General features: G+C 43.5%; 2 protein-coding genes across 2 annotated transcripts in view; one reads left to right on the forward strand and one right to left on the reverse strand.

Annotated features, from left to right (window-relative positions):
- Positions 1-2,636, reverse strand: part of cacna1da (calcium channel, voltage-dependent, L type, alpha 1D subunit, a) — a gene marked incomplete at its 5' end in the record, with an annotated part of 53,698 nt that extends 51,062 nt beyond the window's left edge. The window contains 2 exons of the mRNA XM_084543231.1: positions 710-815; positions 2,332-2,636. Coding sequence (XP_084399357.1) covers positions 710-815; positions 2,332-2,636 — 411 coding nt within the window. The remainder of the gene's footprint in view (positions 1-709; positions 816-2,331) is intronic.
- An 11,034-nt stretch (positions 2,637-13,670) lies between these two features.
- LOC311486257 (transketolase-like) lies at positions 13,671-20,736 on the forward strand (the record flags this gene model as incomplete). Its single annotated transcript, XM_084542049.1, has 14 exons — positions 13,671-13,777; positions 15,107-15,224; positions 15,359-15,472; positions 15,585-15,682; positions 16,297-16,488; positions 16,629-16,747; positions 16,850-17,046; positions 17,177-17,341; positions 18,313-18,469; positions 18,941-19,071; positions 19,169-19,252; positions 19,360-19,453; positions 19,829-19,951; positions 20,549-20,736. 14 exons carry the CDS (start codon positions 13,671-13,673, stop codon positions 20,734-20,736), a joined length of 1,887 nt encoding a protein of 628 aa, XP_084398175.1.
- Positions 20,737-20,946: the final 210 nt, after the last annotated feature.

Genomic DNA, 20,946 nt, shown 5'->3' on the forward strand with positions numbered 1-20,946 from the left:
TCCCGGCTCTTTGACTAATCTTCCAGAAACATTCACATGTCTGCAGACGCGCCGTATACGCCGCTCATGAATCATTGAACGCCGCGGCTAAATTCTGTTCACGTAAGCACTACATTCTGTGTGTCTGCCTCGCTGCTGGAGAGGGCACTTATCTTCAGCTGTGGAACAATGCTTACAACACTACATCACCCATAATTCATCACACAGACATAAATGCACAAGGTGCACAGAGTGGTGCAATGACGAGGAAAAATCCTAAAAATAGAAAGCTGGATAAAAACTCTGTGGAGGAAAACTCTCGACATGATAAAGCACTGCGAGAATGCGTGTCAAAGTTTGTCTCTGCAGGCAAAGCAAATATTTCACATCTGCATAATGAAGCCGGATACTGAAGACGGTGTGTGCACAATGCCTTGCCATTGCTGCAAAACCTCTGACTACATCTTCTTCTCAGAAGGGAGATATCATCACACTGTGCACTGAAAGAGGATTAGGAAGTAGGAATACGTCTTAATGTATCATATTTAATAACAATAAAGGCAGATAAAGGCTACACAAACAAGGAGATAACAACAGGCACACGGCCAGATAGTCATCTAAGCTTAAATCAAAGCAGACAGCAGTGGGTTTTGATATACTCGAGTGATACTGTAACAGCACCGATACAAATAAACAATCAGATTATGATGAAATAGTACATAGTACTCACCAGGTCATGGTTTGTGGAGTTGGAATCATCTTCAGGGAAAGGGACATAGACAGCTAAGGCCATACAGTTGGCAAAAATAGCAATTAATATAAAGATATCAAATGGCCTGAGGAACAGAGTTAAGGAAAATGACATAACATATAACAATGATAAATAATGTGGATACAGGTTAAAAAAGCTGTGACATTACAGCATTGTCCATCCGCATCCACTATTCATGAGGGTGTATCTAATAAAGCATTTGAAGTACTGGGAATGGGAGGATATTTTGAATTACTTGACTTTTAACAGCAGAGCAGAGCCGTGCAGGATGCATGGTTTTGTTTGGACTAGTTTCACAACAAGACTGGTGTTAACATCCGTGATCAGCCTTGTTGGCCAAGCATGTGTACACATACAAGTACGTAACTTTCCTTGTAGTTGTTCAGATCTTCTTAATGTACGTACACAGAGCTTACGTTCAGAATTTATAGGGAATACTTGGAATTTAACCGAAGCAGCATTTTATCCTAGAAGTGTAAAATTTTGTCGTTACTTGTACCCCCACCTACAAAATTTTTATGGTAGAATTTCAATCTGGAGCCGCTCCGTTCAGGATTCATTATGCCCGGCGAAGATCAGCTCGTTCATGTGGGCTTTATGCCGCTATGGACAGAAGCGTTCTCATAAGCCTTCTCATACACCATACACACATTATGTGGGCACTGTTGATTTTGTTTGGAACAAAATGGCTGCCGTCTGAGCTGAGATGTTTAAGTTTGTTGTAAAAGATATTGACAGCAAAATAATAATGAAGGACAAACAGCTAACAGCGATTAAGGCCTTCCTGGAGAAGTATACGTCACGTAATTCATTGCTCTGACTGGTTGTTTCTTCTCTGTATCGGTTGAAACACACGACATAGTGAAATACAAATTGTGCGTCACCAGAATTTACTAGTACGTGTATGAATTCGAGAGTTCTGGCCGAAAACATGCCTTATAAGAACACGGTGACCTTTGACCTTTCACCACTTAATTCTAATCAGTTCATCCGTCAGTTCAAGGGAGTATTTGTGCCAAAATCAAAGGATTTCCCTGCAGGAGAGCTAGAGATATCACTTTCATGAGAATCAGATAGACAAGCCGGAAACAGAGCGCCTCCATTTTCATTTTGAACTGAAGTAGCAATTTTTAGCCTAGAGACAACCCCATCCCAGAAAGTAAAAGTGAACAGGTATTCCAGTGGTGTCTGGGAAGCAAACGTTTCACCTGATGAACGTTGTCCATGATAATTTTAGGGTTTGTCTTTATGGGAGAAACATGTTTTAATGTTGTGCTCATCTTGACAATTTCTTGCCAACATTATAAACAACAGCAACATACGCTTTAAGAGCAATAAACTGATGGTCCTACGACTCTGTTTATGTGATTGTCCTATGTAAAACTGCATCTAATACAGATGCAATGCTGGAAAGCTTATCTAAGCCAAGATATGTTCAAAAAAGGCAGAAAACGTGTAAACGAAAAATTTTTCTTTCTCCCTTTAGATAATCTGGCTTTGGCAAAACACAGCACTATAAACAAAGACGGATCTCAGCACTCAGACATGCACACACCAAAAGCAGCCACTGTAAAGGATACTTCCACTCCACCAGGCTGATGCAGGCCCTGCGTATGGGGTTGTTGAGTTTGAGGCAGAACAACGCCCTTTGTGGCCTGGTATTGGCGTTACTGCCTTGCTTTTTGCTTTTGGCATACTGCTGCCGCTTCTTCTGTGCCAACGCACCTACCGGGATGGTAGTGCTGGTCGTCGGGGCAGGTGGGGCGGGTTGAGCGGGCGGTGGCGCGGGGGCTGGGGCAGGCGCCGGGGCTGGGGCAGGGGTTGTGGCGGGAGGGGCTTCTGGGGCTGCGGGGGCTGGGTCTGGGGCAGGCCCGTTGGCGCTCATGGTGCGGGCGTGGCTCTGTGAGGAGCATCCAGCAGCATGGATCTGCCAGGGTAGACAGGGAGGCTAGAGGAGGGCAGAGCAGTCTGACCAATGAGCTGGCACGTCACCAGGGCGAGCGACTCTGACGCTGCTGGCATAATTTGCCTCTGAAAGAGAAAAAGGTGAGAAGGCATGGCATCAGTGCGTTTTACAATTTTTCCAACAATAAATTGGTGATGCTCTCAAATTGCTGCAAAGCCTTCTATTGTGCATTAGATTCTTCACCGGTCTATTAAACTCTCCTATGACCTCGCTCTGTCATATGTGGCATATATGTTAAACCTACATAAAGGTTAGCTGGATCATCTTGCTCTTATATTCCAGTTGTACCAGGACTGTGTCCAAATGGAACAAAAAAGACTTTGAATTTTTCGCCCTAGATGTTTTAATAGCCTCCCTGACCTGAGTAATGTGCAATATGTTATTTGTATCTGAACAATGTAGCCCCTAGTGAGTCTTTCTGTGTGATTAGTCATCTTTTTTCATCAGTTTTCTTCTTTGTCTTCTCCATCATACAAATAACGCTCACATTTCCTAAAATGAATTTTCTTTGTTCAAGTAGGGTACTCACAATGAAGTTGAAACTAATATTTGTACGTAAAGATGGAATAAATAAATCAAAGTGTGCCTGTGAGGTAGATGTGCACGGCACACTGGCTGCTCCAAATGCAATTAGAGTTCACTAAAATGGGCAGGGGTTATATATATATCAAGATTTCAATTCAGCCAATCATTATTTGACATCAACATTATACACAGGAGGATATTAAATCAAACACAGCCGCCACCAGGTCAAAGCGGAATGAAGTCCTGGACAACAGACTCCGCCGCTGAAAGATAGATGGAAACATACATCGCTCAAGTAAGATGAATGGCAACAAACATGGCAGCTTGCTTTGTCTTTGTTGTTTCCACCAGTCTGGTTTTAGTAAACAATCCATAAATAGCCTGAAACTGAACATACTTCAGAAGGGAAAAAAAATAAAATCGGGTAACATAAAACACAGCCAGTGTAATGCGTGTAAATTCAGAGCTGCCACTCTCAGGCATCACTTGGTCACATCAGCTGTGTAAAGTCCTTGAACTGCGAGCAGGCCCCGCAGAGGAAGAAACAGAAAAGGTCACATTGCAGTGATGCTCCAAGAAGAATTAATCTTCTTATTGCACAGGGAAAAAAAACGTGATGTGAGCGTTATTGTAACGTGTGACTCCACATCTTGGGTGAATGCAGACTGTCAGCTTTGCATCTCCCTTTGTGCTACGCGCCTGCCTTAATGTAGCCAAGGCTAGAGCAACCTCAATATATGAACAATGCGTATTTAATGCCTTTTTAATTTCACTAGTGCTGCATCGACAGCATCGTCGACCTCGGCCGAGATAGGAAAAGAAAAAAGAAAAAAGACATTTCCATGAGCGATTCGTGACAAAATAATCATCATCAAGGGTCCTTATGTTTCTCCTTGGACCCCACCAAGGTAAGACGTGGTTAAATATTTCCCCCAAAAACGCTGTGAAACGACAGCCTGACTCCGGGCGCTCATGGTGAAAACTGAGCAACGCACAGGCGTCAGATGGTTCCTCGCTGCTGAGCAGAAACAGCTGGCAGGGTTATTACAACGAACCTCAATCAGTGATGCTCTTACACTCAGGGCTAATATAGTGGACAGTCCACATGACCAGAGCCAGCCCCAGCTTGTGGGGAAGGTATCAGCCCTGATCTGTGCTCAATTCTAATTTGATCTGTTTATGACAAGGCGATGAATCTCCTCTAAATCCACCGAACACGACAGCGCCGAGAGGAAAGTGGCCATTAATAACTGCTGTCCTCTGACAATAATGGGGAGGAAGGAAAAAAAAAAAAAGCACAATCGTTGCCTGCATGCAGGGAAACGCAGCTATGCTAAGAGGCTAACTTCAGTTTTGTGGAGCAGAAACCGCACCATGCTGTACCTTTTTTTTCTGGAGACTTTATAATTCAGCCGCGTTGCTCTCCGCTCGGTAACACGGGTCCAGAGCTTCGGAGGGCGATAGACGCAGGTCCGGTCTCAAACGGCGGTTTAAAATTCATCGGCTCCCGGAGCAGGAGAGACACATAAAGCCTGTGCATTAATTAAGCTCTTCCATGGTGATTGTGGAGAGCTGGAGACAGGAGAGTGCGCACCAGACAACAGAGCATCCTGCTTATCGTCACAGCGCCAGTGAACAGTGAAACGAGTGCACATCAGAGAGCAAGCTCTCCTCCTTCTGGCCCCGACTCTGCTGCTCCCGCAGACACCAGATAGGTGCCCACTGTCACCTGCTCATGGTTCCTTAATAAAAAGTGACACCTTTCAAATACAATATCACATCCAGTGTCCACTCAAAGGTCACTGTGAAACCTTCTGAGCATATTTTTATGCCCACCAGGTTACAGTTGTTGGAAAAAGTCAGGCTTGTAGGTTTGGTTAATAAATCCAAGTCCAACCATTAGATCTTTTTCATTATTATCTTAAAGCTACACAGGTTTCTCAGTTTAATAATCCGCAAAGTCTTGATAAAAATGTTCAGTTGCTTGGGTACATTATTTATCTAATTGTTAATTATAACCCACAAAGCTTTCCTTGTTACCAGATATCCAGACATAATCTAATCTTGCAGGACAGCAACATGTTCTCGGTGTTCGCGTATAACAGGTGGTCAATTCCCAAACTCATTTTTCAAATAAAAATTAAATTGCTTATACTACTTTTATTGAAAACGACTTATTCTCTTCCTTTCTTGGAAGATTGTTTCTTTCTGAGCAACAAAACCTAGCATCGACAACGGCGACCGTCGGAAAACTCATCGTGAGTTACGTTATGATTATTTCTTTTCATAAATTCTCAAATATTCACTGAAAGCCCCACAGGCTTGTTTTGCCCACAGACAGTATAAAGATGGACAACGGAACAGCTCCTCAAAAGTGAACCCAAAGCAAGTAGAGCGCCCCCTGGTGACTGGCTGCAGTATAGGCCATAAGCTCCACCCCCTCCATGTTAGCGGATGGGACTTGTGCCAAACTGACGCTATAGAAACAGGATGTGACATCATTATGACTACCAGTTGCCACGCCAACCACGCCTGTATCCCCGGGAAAATAGCGTTAGTTTGGCCAATGCAAGGAAGCAGGGACGTGTTGTCCATATTTATATACAGTCTATGGTTTTGCCTCAAAAATGGCTAATATTGTTACAGCGAATAATATCAACGAAATCTTCTGATAAATAAATAACTTTAACAAACCAGTGACACATTTAAGAGAAAGTAGCTGGAAAAGACCAAAACGTTGTTTCCTTACAACTAAATAATTTATGTGTACATAGCAGCCTGTATATTCCAATAAATACTATCAAACCAGAAATTCAGAACACACACACCTACAAGCAAGTCATGTCCACCATTTCTTGTATATACTGTCTATGGTGCTTATAAATATATATGTTGTGCAATTGAAGCCGGGACTATTGTTTCGCTGCTGTAAAGGTAGTCAGGGCTTTCTTGCAAAAAGTCAGTGAAAACATGGCCTTTCCACTGACAGTATGTTGCTCTTGACAAAAGAGTAAGTCAACACCACTTAACCTGGTCTAGTTGTAATGTATACCTGTCTCTCATGACAAACAGGTGCCCGTTCCTTATAAACAAACTATTTCTGGAATATTCCACGTCATCTCATTTTACGGCAGCAACTGACTGCGATGAAATATCTTTTTTTGACAAAACTGGAGAAGATATACTGTCACTAGAAAGCTCTTCAGTTCTGTGAAAGAGGACCATATCAGTCTGGCTCATTAACCTCTGATCTCAACTTTCAATTTGTGCAGTCACTTTTCTAAATTTCCTCTGAGTCATTCAGTAAAACATCTTTATTTGCAAGTAAAAAGTCTGACAAGTGAAGCACAAGGCTAGCACACGCGGCTGGCATCAGAAACCAATAGCGCATCTGCCGTGCATACAGCTACTCCCACTTATAAAAAACTAATGATGAAATGATAGCTTTGACCCACGAAAGACCCTTTAAAAACTTTTGTCCGGATTTTATTTTCAGTCACGTTCTGCCGGTGTCCTTTAACATAAGCCCCAATGAAACAGCTTACCAAGGCCTGGATTAAATCGCATTAAAATATAAGAGTATAGGCATTTCAATTGAAGGTATAACCCCAGGCATATTTCCTTCCATTCTCCCTTCTCCCAAAATAAAACATTAATATCAACTATCACATGAAAACAAACACCACAGTCCAGGGCAACTGAGCCATTATAGTCAGTGGTGTGTAAAATCCTACCTGCTAAAGTAGAACAGCTGAGCGGGGCAGCTGCTTCACCTACATGTCTCAGTTGACAACAAAGAGCAGAAAACACTCGTCTTCTTCCTCGGTGGGCTGGTCAGTGACTGAACTGCAGCAGCGTTTGGTGAGAGGTGGAGACAGGGACGGGGTTCAACATATCAGCTTACCTGTCTGCCAAGGATAATGGTTTCTTCTAGAATCGCCTTGAATTATTCACCTACGGATGGAGTAGCGTGTGTGTACAGTATGCCTGTGTGTGAGTTTGTTGCTGCTGATGGTATGGTTGTATGTGTTAAATATCAGGAGATGGTTTGATGAGAATGTTTGTGCCTTTTTCTATTTAAGAGACACTTGTAAGTTACTTATTTAACGCCTGTTAGTTATGTTATTTAAAAGTGGGCAAATGGGCACCACCTTAGAACGAAAAAGTAAGGATGACACAGTTGAACCCCTCACCAACTCAGATTTGAGCCTGTCGTATTAAAGAAATGATCAGACATTTTGGCAAATACTTTTGTGATCTTTTTTGCGATGAGAAGATTGACTATCATAGATCACAGGTGTCAAACATACGGCACGTGGGCAAAAAGCGGCCCGCCAGAGGGTCTAATCTGGCCCGTAGCATGAATTTAATAACTGCTATTCCTAATTTGACCACTGTTTTATAAGGAGAAGTAGACAGAACACAACACTGGGACCCAGGATTAAACAGCCGACAGCAACGGGCCCCCAATTTGCACTCATTTTTCTCAAGACATTTCATTTTATTTAAAGGATAGTTTATTAAATGAAAACATTCTCCTAATTTTCCTTTTCTTCTTTGCACTAAAACAAATGGAAAAAGTCTGAAGTTGTCGTTACTTATAGGTCATTATTCTGGTATGTCACTGACCGCTTGAGATCAAACTGGGCTGTACGTGGTCCCCAAACTAAAATGAGTTTGATACCCCTGTCATAGACCATAGACTGTCAATGGCAAGTTAAAGACAGCAGTTTGGTGTGACATTAATATATTGCAAGAAGATGGACAACAGCTAGCTTGGTACGTCTCCATAGTTTTAAAAAAAACTACTAGTTCCAACAGCGAACTTAAACAAATACAAACATTAATTTGTGAGTTTAGAAAAAGTTGTTGGGCATTTTTCACCTTTGGAGATATCTAGGTTGGCTCTTTGCTTCAAACCTTACTAAGCTAGCTTAACAGTTTTCCCGCTCTAACATTATGTTTGCTGTACCCAAACTATGGTTTGTAAGATTGTACACTGACAACCGACCCCTCCCAGGGCATTTCAGGTTCATTTCTACTTTACCTTTCGCCTAATGATTTAAACATAGAACTTCCCAACCCAGGAGGCAGTATTGTGCACTATTTTATAAGAGGTGAGGCCTTTCTTTGTGGAGTTTGCATGTTGTCCCTGTGCCAGCCTGGCTTTAACTTTGGGTTCTCTAGCTCCCTCCTACAGTCCAAAGATGTGCACGTTAGGTTAAATGGTGATTCTAAATTGGTGTGCATTTGAGTGTGAATGTTTGTCACTTTGTGTTAGCTCTACATGATGGCCTGGCGACCTGTCCAACAGATACTTTGCCTCTTGCGGTTGTAGATAATGGATGGACGGATAAACATTTATCTTTTGTTCACTCTTTTCTCCTGTTGTTCTTGACTTGATTCCTCTGCACTGATTACTTCCCCCTCAAACACCGCCATATGGTAGTGAAGATGGTGGAAGTAACAGTTATATGTTTCATTGTTCACTCACCTGGAACGTGCAGTATCTGCGCATTTGTGTTTTTCAGCCGAGATTGTCTTCAAAGTCTGCAGCTCCCCTCGCTTTCATGCCCAGCCAGAAGTCCCCAGGAGCAGAGTGCAGTGCAGTTCAAAATCACCGAGAATGGAGTAAAAACATAGACAGAGGGTGCAGTGGCCCTCGGGGACCACAGTTGCCATTTGGCTCAGTACAGCAATCTGGCCCCACCTCTGAGTTGGTCTGCTTCTCTGCTCCCTGTTCCTGCAAAGTCTCCCAACGGAAATGTATTTTATTCAGATACGGCGATTCATTTTAAATAATATCCATAAATCCCTTGAGAACAGGAGTTTGACAGCATCAGACAAATGACAATTATCATGGTAATTCTGTGTTATTTTTCTAAATGTCCCCATAAAGACGAACAGTTATTAGTCCCTGCATAAGAAAAACAGGCAAATATAATTAGGCGCAAAGCCTATCTTTGGTTCTTATCACTGCCGTAGTGAAGATCTTGTGTTTGGCCAACCCCTAAAGGGATTATGTTGTGTTGACTCAGTAAAAATCCACAATGTGTTTAGTTTACATATGCAGCTCACGGTGAACAGCTGTTGTATTTTTTCTATTGCTCTGTAAATGCACTTAGCTTTTGCTCTGTATCCTTTATCCCCCAGTTTCACCCTCACCCTCACCCGCTCCCTCCCTCCCTTCCTCACTTTCTGCAGCTCTTTTGAAATCAGATTGCAATAAATCTACATGAGCCCTTCACTCATGGTCATAAGCTGCAAAACTGACATCTTCTTCCAAGTACCACTCTACTAATTTTAGGCTCATTCAGTATTTCAGTTTGTTGGCTATTATGAGTTGCTCCCACACTGGGGCTAAAAGATTTGGGACATCTGAAAACTGTTTTAAATACCAACCCATCCCCTGATATCCGGGTCTGAACTCGCGTATGAAGCCCCGGTTATTACTGCAGCACATTCATGTGCACCGATGCAACAATCAGTGCTTTTGCATGTTTATGAGAGCGGTGTGTACATTTGTGAGTGTGCGAGAGAGGAAGTGTGTTGGTGGAGCTGCTTGAAGGAGAGCAGTAGTGATGGAGCCTGAAAGCCCTGCAGCGCAGCTGTTCTCCCAGTGCATCGTCAACTTCACTGCTGAGCCCACAACACACGCTCAGCCTTAACCCCTGCTCACACACTCTCCTCTTCGCTCTGAGTCTTCCTCCCTCTTTGTTTGCCTCCCATTTTTCCTTTTCATCCACTTCCTCTGCTTATCCAAAGCTCTCCATCTGATTCTCTATATCTTCCATTTTCCGATAGTTCGTTTAATCCTCTTTGCTCTAACCATCTCACTTAATCAGTGATTCCACCTCAACGCCATGGCCGTGTTGACAGCTCCACCTCCTTTCCACTTATTTTCTCGAGCGTGTGTCCCCTCACCCCAACGCACACCCCCACTCTCTGGACGAACACCCAATCCTGCTGTGAACATCTGCATATCTGAGTGCTCTGTTGATAATTTGACCACAAGCCCTTTGCTTTTGTCTCAGTGGGCAGGGCCTTTGAGAGACAGACAGCTCTCAAATAGAAGGGCAAGCACCGTGTCATCATGGTGACTGCAGAGCGATTTAAGGAAATGGAGTGATAAGAACAGAGCGGAAAAGGCTCAAGCCTGAAGGAGCAGCTGGCATTAAAGCAATGTACCAAGACCCACGGATGTGTGTGAGAGAGAGACACACAGAGAGAGAGAGAGAGAGAGAGTCCATGCATAGGAATGTGAAAATATTCCTGTGTTCATTTTTGTGTGCACATGTCAGCATGCCTGAATACATATGCATATATGTAGGCTTGTGTGTGGGTGGGTGTGTGTTTGTGTGTGTGTGTGTGTGCATCTGTGCTACCTCTGAAATCCAATTAATCATCCAAGGCCGAACAATGCTGAGCATGTTTTTGTTTACCTGAGCTCTGTGTTGTGTTGGCACCTCAAAACACACATTGTGTGTTATATTAAGGCTTTGTTTCAAAAATGGTGGCTTTGCTCCTCTTTTTCTGCCAGAGAGATTAAAAATAGAAACATTCATGCTCTCTGAATGTACTTTCCCTCCAGGAAGTGTGCAGTTGTCGGTGTCAGACATTGGCCGAACACCGTCATGTGGTCCGTCTTCCCAGGCTACCATTGGCTGGCACCTGTGGGGCTCTGTGAAGAAAAGCTTTTCTGACAGGGCCCAGGAGCCCAGAGGAGTTGCTGGAAACTGGGAGAAGGACAATGTCGGTGGAACCAGGGTAGCGGTAGGGGGGCTCAAGAGATGGCATCGACATGACTGTGAATGCAGAGGTGCTGTGACGTGACCTACAGCAAAGGGCAGGAATCCACAGAGATGATCACATGGCTGAAGAGGTTCAGAGGAGAATGAATCAGGAGAGCGGAGAGGGCGATGTTTTGCAGCAATGACACTCAGCGAGCACGTGTTGTGATCATCCTAGTACGGCTGACACTTAAGTTAGTCGCCAGTTTTACCAGATAGTTGCAGTTCATGCCGATGACTTTATAATTCAATCGATTACAAACCCCAGACTTGTTGGATAAATGTCACAGTTAATAATGTTTTTTTTTTTACCACAGGTATTGGCTACTGGGCTAAACTGTCTAATAAACCATCTTTATGGCAGCTTTTATGGCAACATTTATGGGGAGACAGTGTCCTCTGGTGTTTTAAGTTTGAAATACATTTGGCCCGTGCAGAAAGGACGTTCAAAATGGAGCAATGAAAAATAGTGAAGGCCTTACCGGTCTATTGTGTTGGAATTTTTGATGCATCTTTTTGTCAGTGTTGCCCCGAAATACATTCATTCATTTAAATGGTTTAGTATGACATCCACATTACATTACACAATAATTCTGATACATCTATCGTCTGTGCAATGGACTGTCACCTCTGTTATCTCATCACATGTCGTAGCCTGATATGACTCTAGCATGTTAGCAGTATGCACCACTCATTATCACTTTACATTGTTACTTTATAAAGCACGCTTTATTTCTGAGGTCTTAAAGCAAACTGCACACACACACTCATCTAATATTAATACTCAAATGTCTCTCCATAGGACTAACCTATTTTGTAATACCACGTAGTGTAGTCTTCTTTTTAAATAGTCCAATCAGCAAGCCAGAGTGTAGATTTATGTCTTAAAGTTGTCACATTTATTATTATTATTTTTTTTTTTTTTTATGTCAAAGTCTCCCAGACAGAAGGTCTGCACTTGTCATTCGTCTCATGCTTCCATGATGCTCATGAGGTCTCACACTGGATGCAGCTTGCAACCAATGGAAACAGGTCAAATGTAATATCAATGATTATCCTCTAGATGGCAGGCCAACCTTCCCCCATAATAATAATAATAATTCCAGCTGTATAATCTAAATATGTAACGTATGAGCCCCCCTTTCAAATATGTTATTGTTCATCAAGTAATTTTTATGCTAATTGCAGCTATTGTGAGAAAAAACAAGGCCTTAGATTTTGGATTTGGTCATTTGAATGTATGTCCTGCATATTGCTTATAGCATGACGCTATTGTCCTGTATAACTGCAATTACAAACTCAGTTTTTACATTATATCAAGAGATTATGTTCATTTTTTAACAAGGGAAAAAGTTATATTCATGGCAGCAGCTCTCAGAGTTAAGAGATTGGAAGCGGTTCAGCGTTGCACCGTTGCCGTTTTACCCTTCAGGTAATTCTGAATAAGCTTTCGAGCAGCGTGGCCCAGACATGCAGTACATCAGGTTGACGAGGTCTGTTGGTGAAGAAGGATTTTGAGAAGAGAACACCATGTCCTCAGTCTCTCAACAAGGATCAGTACACACCATGATGTTGGACAGATGATAGGAAGGAAACAGAGGCAGTGATGAGCAGGTCCAGACTGAGGACAAGTTCCTGTTTGGAAGCTTTTGACTTTTTCTGAATGTTTGAAGACAAGCCCATAAAAAAAAAAAACTCCTTCCCTTCTATTCCTCTTCTTTTCCTTTTTGCTTTCTTGTCTCTCCACGTCAAATAGAAATTCCAGTTCACTACTTTGAGCAGGCTACTTCAAAAGTAGCTTGCTCAAAGTACATATATTATATATTGTAAACTACCAAAATGACCACAAAACAAACCATTAATAAAAATGACCATTAAAGGAAAATCTACTTTGAATATCGTGTGTTGCTTTGTGTTGTTATGTTGAACGAAAGTGAGCTGGTCTTTTGTGTTTTCTTGTTTTTCTCTTTGGTTTTATAAGAAACTCTTTCTTGCTCTTCCCATCTTACTTTCTTTCATTACTTTAATCTTTTTCTTATAAGATAAGATTTTACCGTTGTTGTTTGGTTGCCAAATTTCACATGGGTTTTTGGCAGTAGGCTTCTTGGTAAGGGTAAATAACAAAGAACCATCAACTACCGTGTTACAGTTATTAGTTTGGACAGTGAAGCCACAGTGAATGAGGTGAGGTGCTTCAGATGTGCCCCCTCCCCCCAGTTATTCAGACACTCCTTCCACACACACTATGGCACGCCGATAACTGTGACAAACCTCCAACATCCCAGTCAAACAGTAGCCAATAGGATGAGTGCCGTTATATTTTAGCAGTAACACCCTGTCCACGTCACTGGGTTCCCCCTCCTCTGGCCATGTGTGTGTGTGTGTGTGTGTGTGTGTGTCCTTGTGCATCTATGTGTCTGCATGCCTGGCAGGATAAATCCAGCTTCCCTTCCATTCTCTCTCTCTCTTTCTCTCTGTCTCTGTCACTCTCTCACACACACACACAAACAGGTGCTGCTCTTCTGCAACCCTCTCTCTCTCTCCCTCTCTCTCTCACTCACACACACACAAACTCAACAAAAAGAGGATCTCTGCTGGTCCACTTTTCTGGTGCTGTAGAACTTGACACTTTGCCTTCATGGAGGATTACCACAAACCCGACCAGCAGACAGTGCAGGCGCTGAGGAACATCGCCAACCGCCTCCGAATCAACTCCATCAAGGCTACGACTGCAGCGGGCAGCGGGTGAGTCGCCCCCACTGACTCTCATGCACAAGCTTTAGAGTAAATCTGTGAATGCTCTGCATATATAAACCAAATAATAATAATAATAATAAACATATGTGGATTGCAAACTTAATATTTCTTTGCAGCTTGCACAGATGCACACCATCAGACACACCTACTGAACTGTGCATGCACAGACTCAGACACACATAGAAGTGAAGAGCCAAAGGAACAAAGTGTCCTGCCTTTGTGCCCCTCCTTTTGTCTGCTGACAGAATAACTTAAAGATGCAAAATTATTATTAATACATTCTGATAAACTGTGCGCTGGGTCCTTTATCAATTAACTGAATGAACAGAAAGTACCACAATTTGTGCATTTTTCTGATTTATAGAGCATTTATGGTGTTTTTAACATACACCATATTGCAGGAAAATATCTATTTTTTTTATAGTAGTGTGGTCAACATTCAGTACGTAACAGTTGAAACGTGAAAGTGAATTATTGTATTTTTTCACATGATTAGATTTTCATATTCTGGAGGATATATATATATATTTATAGTCATAGGGTCAAAATGTACTTTGATTACAGTATTATAGGTCACATTTTATTGTATTTTCTATTTGACTTTTAATATTAATTTAAAAAATAATATGCCCCAGTGCAGTTCTCGACACACTAGACTACCATGTGGTACGGTGAGTAAATTGCACGGTAGCCATCATACCAATCCTTTTCAGCAGGACAAGAATACCAAATTTTCAATGAGCTGAAAATTTCTAATGTTTTTTTTCCTCTGTAGGGTTGCTTACGCATTTAATCAGTGCAGATGTGCATCATGTTATCATTTTGGATTCCTCGTTGAGCAACAATACCAAGTCTGCAGTCTCAGATGCCTCCATGTTACATTGCCCTTTTCCATATGAGTGAAACAGTCAGCAGAACATGTGGGAAAGGGCAATAACCAGCGCACTAATACTAAATGTCAGTTGCAAATACATTAATATTCATGTTCCGTATCACTTGAAGAATAAAGTTAAATTTCTGTTTTAATGTTGCTTTTTATAAAAGCAGTCGATTTTCTTTTGAATGAATGTGATGCGTTTTTTTTTTGCTAGAATCACAAATTTCCCTTAACCAGATTTTGTAAATGCATTTCTAACAGTTCATGGATCTTCATCTGCCCGTATATTTAGAGCTGCACTCTGAAATCTAAAAATTAAAAAAATATATAAAAAAACAGCACATGTTCCGCTTGTTATATTACTTGGAAGGATATTATTCGTTTCATGCAGCAGTCTGTGTGTTTACTCATATCATGGATACCCTCTCTCTATTGTTCAGACACCCCACATCATGCTGCAGCGTGGCGGAGATCATGTCGGTGCTTTTCTTCCACACCATGAAGTACCGCCCGGAAGACCCGAGGAACTTCAACAACGACCGCTTCGTCCTGTCCAAGGTGAGAATCAGTCAGCCCTACTGATCTCTACACGAGGGCTTCTCATCTCGTGTGTGTGTGTATCTAACTGACTGACTGAATTATGATTATAATTAATGATGAGTCTTTTTTCTCTCTCTCTCTCTCTCTCTCAGGGTCATGCTGCCCCTGCCTTGTATTCCATGTGGGTGGAAACAGGTTTCCTGAAGGAGAACGAGATGCTCAGTATGTGTCACGTCGACTCTAACCTGGAGGGCCACCCAACCCCTGTAAGCTGTCACATACCACACTTCAGGAATCACTTCACTGAGCACAAAAAAAAAAAAAAAAAAAAAAAAATCCCTAATAAAGTTTAACTGATTTGGTTTGTGTGCATTTCAGAAGCAGCAATTTGTGGATGTGGCCACTGGATCCCTGGGGCAAGGTCTTGGTGTGGCCTGTGGCATGGCTTACACTGGGAAATACTTTGACAAGTCCAGGTAACCCCTGAAAATGACCACACGAATTTCATATTCTGGTTATCTAATGAACAATAGCTTAATTCTTTTGGTCGCCAATGCATTTTACGTTTGCATCATGCTCCTTTCTAGTGTCTCGACTGGGATTTTCCTCGTTCTGTGGGTGTGTACTGTGGCTGCATGCTCTGCTCTCACGATTCTTCTGCTCTAATAATCAGGGGCGCGGCAGTCGTATCTCAGTTATTTTTACCATCCCACCAGATTTCGTCTCATCTCAGAGTCAAATTTGGATATTGTGCTTTCAACCGTGCACTGGTTTTAAGTCTGTTGTTATAAATCGCAATAATGTCACGTTACGTTAAACGTCCACGCCGTCTGAACACACTTTGGCTCATCTGGAAAAATTTGGGACCAGACACGTTTAAGGGGGAGGAGGTGTTAAATTCAGCAGCCACAGCTCCAGAGATCCCCGGAGGCTTTTATCCTGTCAACTGTCAGATAACAGAAAGAGAATCAGTCCGACTCCGAGCGGTGCTTTCCCAAGATATGCCTCTTCTCGCGGCCACAATACCCCACCCTCATCCAAATGTGCACCACGCAAACACGCGCTGATCTTGTCTTGTTCTATACCTCAGCTACCGCGTGTACTGCCTGATAGGGGACGGCGAGATGTCGGAGGGTGCTGTCTGGGAGGCCATGTCGTTCGCTTCCTACTACCAGCTTGACAACCTGGTGGCCATCATGGACATCAACCGCCTGGGCCAAAGTGACCCCGCGCCCCTGCAGCATCATGTGGAGAAGTACCAGAAGCGCTGTGAAGCTTTCGGGTAACAGTTCACACTCAAGCAGAAGCTGATTAGTGTAAATGTACTGTATATACTGTAATGCTCCTGTTGTGTGCCCGAGTCATCTACCATATGAGTTTATTGATTACATTAAATCAATGTGTGCCTTTGTATGTGCTTAGCTGGCATGCCATCATTGTGGACGGACACAGCGTGGAAGAGCTTTGCAAGGCTCTGAGCCAGCCACGCCATCAACCCACCGCCATCATTGCTAAAACCATCAAGGGCAAAGGCATTCCAGGTAACTGTCACTCTTCATCTGCAAATGGATCGCCATCGCTTTAGGGCAAACTGTAGTCTGTTTATATCATAAGACGTAATGGCCTGTTTTATGTGGCTTCAGCTGCGGAGGATAAGCTGGGCTGGCATGCCAAAACTCTGCCCAAAGACATGGCTGAGATGGTTATGAAGGATCTCCAGAGCCGTATCACGAACAGCAGCAAGCACCTGTACCCTCCCGCCCCCGTCGAGGACTCCCCACCTGTCAGCCTGAGAAACATCAGGATGCCGAGCGCGCCCAGCTACAAGCCTGGAGAGAAGGTTTGTCGACCGTACACAAGCACAGACTTCATTCAGTGTTTCACACAAGCCACTGGTGCAACGCTACACGTGGGTTTACAGACAAAGCTTAGGGTATTTGATGATTTGTTTGGCCTTTCTTCTTTTATAGATTGCCACACGGAAGGCATACGGGATGGCGTTGGCCAAGCTGGGCCGCTACAACGAGCGAGTCGTGGCCCTCGACGGAGACACCAACAACCTCACCTACTCAGAGATCTTCAAGAACGAGCATCCCAACCGCTTTGTTGAGTGCTACATCGCTCAGCAGAACATGGTATGAGCCGAGGAAATCTCTACGTTTAAGCCTCTATTTTTTCAAGACAAACATTTACGATCAAAACCGCTCTATTTTCTTAAGCCTTATTTGTTTAAACGTTTGCTTTAGAGTAGTTAATTTCCTGAACAAACTGCCGTCGGTTAGTTCTGTCTTGGCTGCAGCCCAGCCTCACATGTCACAGCTGCAAGCCCGAGCCTGCGTTATTAAATTATACATGGCCTCTCAATTCGTGATGCGAAACTTAGCAAAGGCGCGGCCCGCTTGCCTCCTTATGGTCAGCGCGGCAGCTGCGGACACCCATGATTAGAAACCTTTCAATCTCCATCATTATTTTACGGGATTTTAATTTGGGGAGAGCCAATCGGACGCTAATTCCTTGCCTTGCAGAGGCTTTCAGCAGCAGCCCGCTCAGATGTAGGTCAGGCGTGTGCATGATGATAAGCAGTCATGACAAGTGTATTCACAAGTGAAATATTAATCAGTGTTGAGGGCGGGACCATCTGGCTGGATGCATGAGAAAATAAAAGTGAAAAGTCGAAGGGCGCCTCAGAGAAATTCAAACATTTCAACATTTGCTTACACAAATAAATTAGGTTTTGTTAAATGCGTACAAGGAATCGATTATTTCCTTTTACTTCCATGAAATTTATCTGTCATCAGATGTTGCTTTTGACAAAGCGAGGAAGCTGTGGGACTGTGGAGACATAAAAGACAAAGGAAATTATTTGTAAGAGGAGCTATGCCACTGATTCTACCCATATGGTGAAATAAGCTGCAGAGATTTCTCACTGACCGTCTACTTAAAGTGGTCTTCTGTTCAAAGACGTTTTCCAATATTGCGCTGCAGATATTTGACCCTCTGGATGATCTTCTTTTGATTAAGTTTCATGTGACCCGGTGTCTGTCTGCTTTGGCAAAGACGGGTCGCATTTCCTTCCGCGCTGAGAAATAATCATTTCCATTCCCAGGTCAGTGTTGCCATGGGATGCGCCGCCCGTGAGAGGAACGTGGTGTTTGCCAGCACTCTCGCTTCCTTTTTCACCCGCGCCTACGACCAGCTTCGCATGGCAGCGATCTCGGAGAGCAACATCAACCTGTGTGGCTCCCACTGCGGCCTGTCCACTGGTTAGTAGGCTGCCGCTAATGGGCCGCGCGCAACACAGCTCCTGTCACACGACTCACCTTCACAGAGTTCACCTTTATCCCCTCACACTGAATCCAACCACTTCACGGCACCCAGTTTCTCCACCTTAAATAGATGTATGATGAAAGTGTGAAGAAAGTGTGCGATGAAAGTGTGAGTGTGCAGTTGTTGCAGTTCTTTCTCTCTTTCCTTCTAATGCTGTATTTTCCTTACTGTTTACCCCCTTGGCCTTACAGCTATTATCCAACCCTCCCCCTTTTCTCCCTTCGTGTCTACCCTGGAAGCTGTCAGCAGGGAACCAGGTGTCCCTCTGTTAGTGCAGGTACACAGCATGCAGTCTGCCCTTTACGTCTGTGCATCTGCATGCATCAACTCACCTAGCCAATGGATGACTATTGAGCACTTCCTCCGAGTTAAACGCACAGAATAAACTGTAAATGTGTATATTACAGGAGAGGAAGGCCCCTCTCTGATGGGTCTGGAGGACATGGCTATGTTCAGGGCCCTCCCCACAGCGACCGTCTTCTATCCCTGTGACGGCGTGTCCACAGAGAAGGCCGTGGAACTGGCTGCAACCACAAGGGTATTTGAAAACGGCTTCCTTAACAAGAGCAGTTGCACCTTTGCCTATCGCAAATACGGCCGTTGTGGTGATCCCCTCCATTTCTCTTCATTTAAAGGGTGTTTGCTACATCCGCACCAGCCGCCAAGACAGCGGCATCATCTATAACAGCAACGAGGACTTCCACGTTGGACAGGCAAAGGTGAAAGGCTTTTCGTGCGGCTAATGAGGGACTGTGAAGAAATTAAGAAAACTGAAATGTGATACTCTTAATACAACTTAAAACTGAGGATATCGTTTTCTTGCCAGGTGGTGTTCCAGAGCAAGGACGACCAGGTGACTGTGGTGGCTGCCGGAGTGACCTTGCATGAGGCTCTCGCCGCGGCTGAACATCTAAAGAAAGGTACAGGACAGTTGTGTAATAAAAAGACAAGGTTATTTCACAAATGCTACGCACAGTCTTTTTTGCAGTCTTTAATACATTTTTTTTTTTGTCCTTTAAGTTTGATCTGCTGTTATAATAATAAATAAATGTTATCCAGGTCTTTTTTTAATTACATTTGCTTGCATGGACAATGCTTTTATCCAGATTTAGAACAGATTACTCAGCGCATTTACGTTAAAGTTGCTATGTAATATTAATCACTGGAGGAAGGTTTTTCTAAAAGAAATCTGACCTTATAACCACAGCATACTATAAAGTCAGTGGCTAACATTAAGCAGATCTGCTAACGGTGAATTATTTTTTGAATATTCCTTTTCGCGTAATGAAATTCAGAGAGGATCTCCGTCAGGGTCATTGACCCCTTCACAATCAAACCTCTGGATTTCAAAACCATCATCGACCACACGCGTTCCACCAGGGGCCGAATCATCACCGTGGAGGACCACTACTACGAAGGTAAGCTTCCATACAAAATTACTGCCCATCTTTTTGCATATTGCATGACCACTACCAATCTGGCAGCAACAAGCTCCTTAGCATAATGCGGCTAGGCCCCTGTCATTGGTCCACATCCTCGGGCGTGCTGTGGTGGCGTGTTCCCATTGGTTTTTCTGATGTAGACGCATTGTGGTGGCGTTGTCTTATTGGTGGAGGCGAGGCCGTCTGTGCCCTCAGTGCAGGCAAGGTATTGGTACTGTGGTGCATTTTGTGAGTGCGAGAGCCAGATAGGCAGAGTGCTGTCAGATTTCCTTAACTGAGCATGTGCCCATGGGGCTGACTGTGACCTAGATAGCACAGACAGCCGTGCCCCCTGTCGGATAAGAGAAAGGGGATGGGTGATGGCATGGACCAGACTGGACAAAGGAAATGTGAATATGTACAAATGCATCTGGGTATCTTAGTCATTCATTACTTAATTTAACATCTGGTTCAGATGCAGTTTATTGGTTAAGAGGATATTTTTTACACCCATTGTGCACAAAAGCTAATTTTGTTCCTGACAGATTATTTTTTTTGTTTTGTTAATTCACACGATCAACTGTTATTCCACAGGCGGTCTTGGGGAGGCGGTGTCCTCTGCAATGGTCAATGAGTCTGGTATCAACTTGCACCGCCTGGCCGTGTCCCACGTCCCCCGCAGCGGCAAGCCACACGAGCTGCTCAAGATCTACGGCATCGACCGTGACGCCATCGCCCAGGCCGCCCGCAAGATGCTCAGCAGCTCTACCAACGCCAAGTAACCTCCTCCCCGCCCCGCCCGCATACAGTGTCTGATTACACCCCGCAGGTGAAGTCAAGCAGTCCAGTATGTTTTTGATTCACACGACACCCTTTAATTCATTCACTGTCAAAGCCCCTAAGTGTGTACTAAAGTAGTGTGGTTTTGTGCTGTACACTTTGAAGTAGAGTTCCACGTTTACCTTCCTTTCGTGCATTCATCACATCACACA

The sequence above is a fragment of the Chelon labrosus genome (genome assembly GCF_963514085.1).
Source record: "Chelon labrosus genome assembly, chromosome: 4".
Classification (NCBI taxonomy): Eukaryota; Metazoa; Chordata; class Actinopteri; order Mugiliformes; family Mugilidae; genus Chelon; species Chelon labrosus.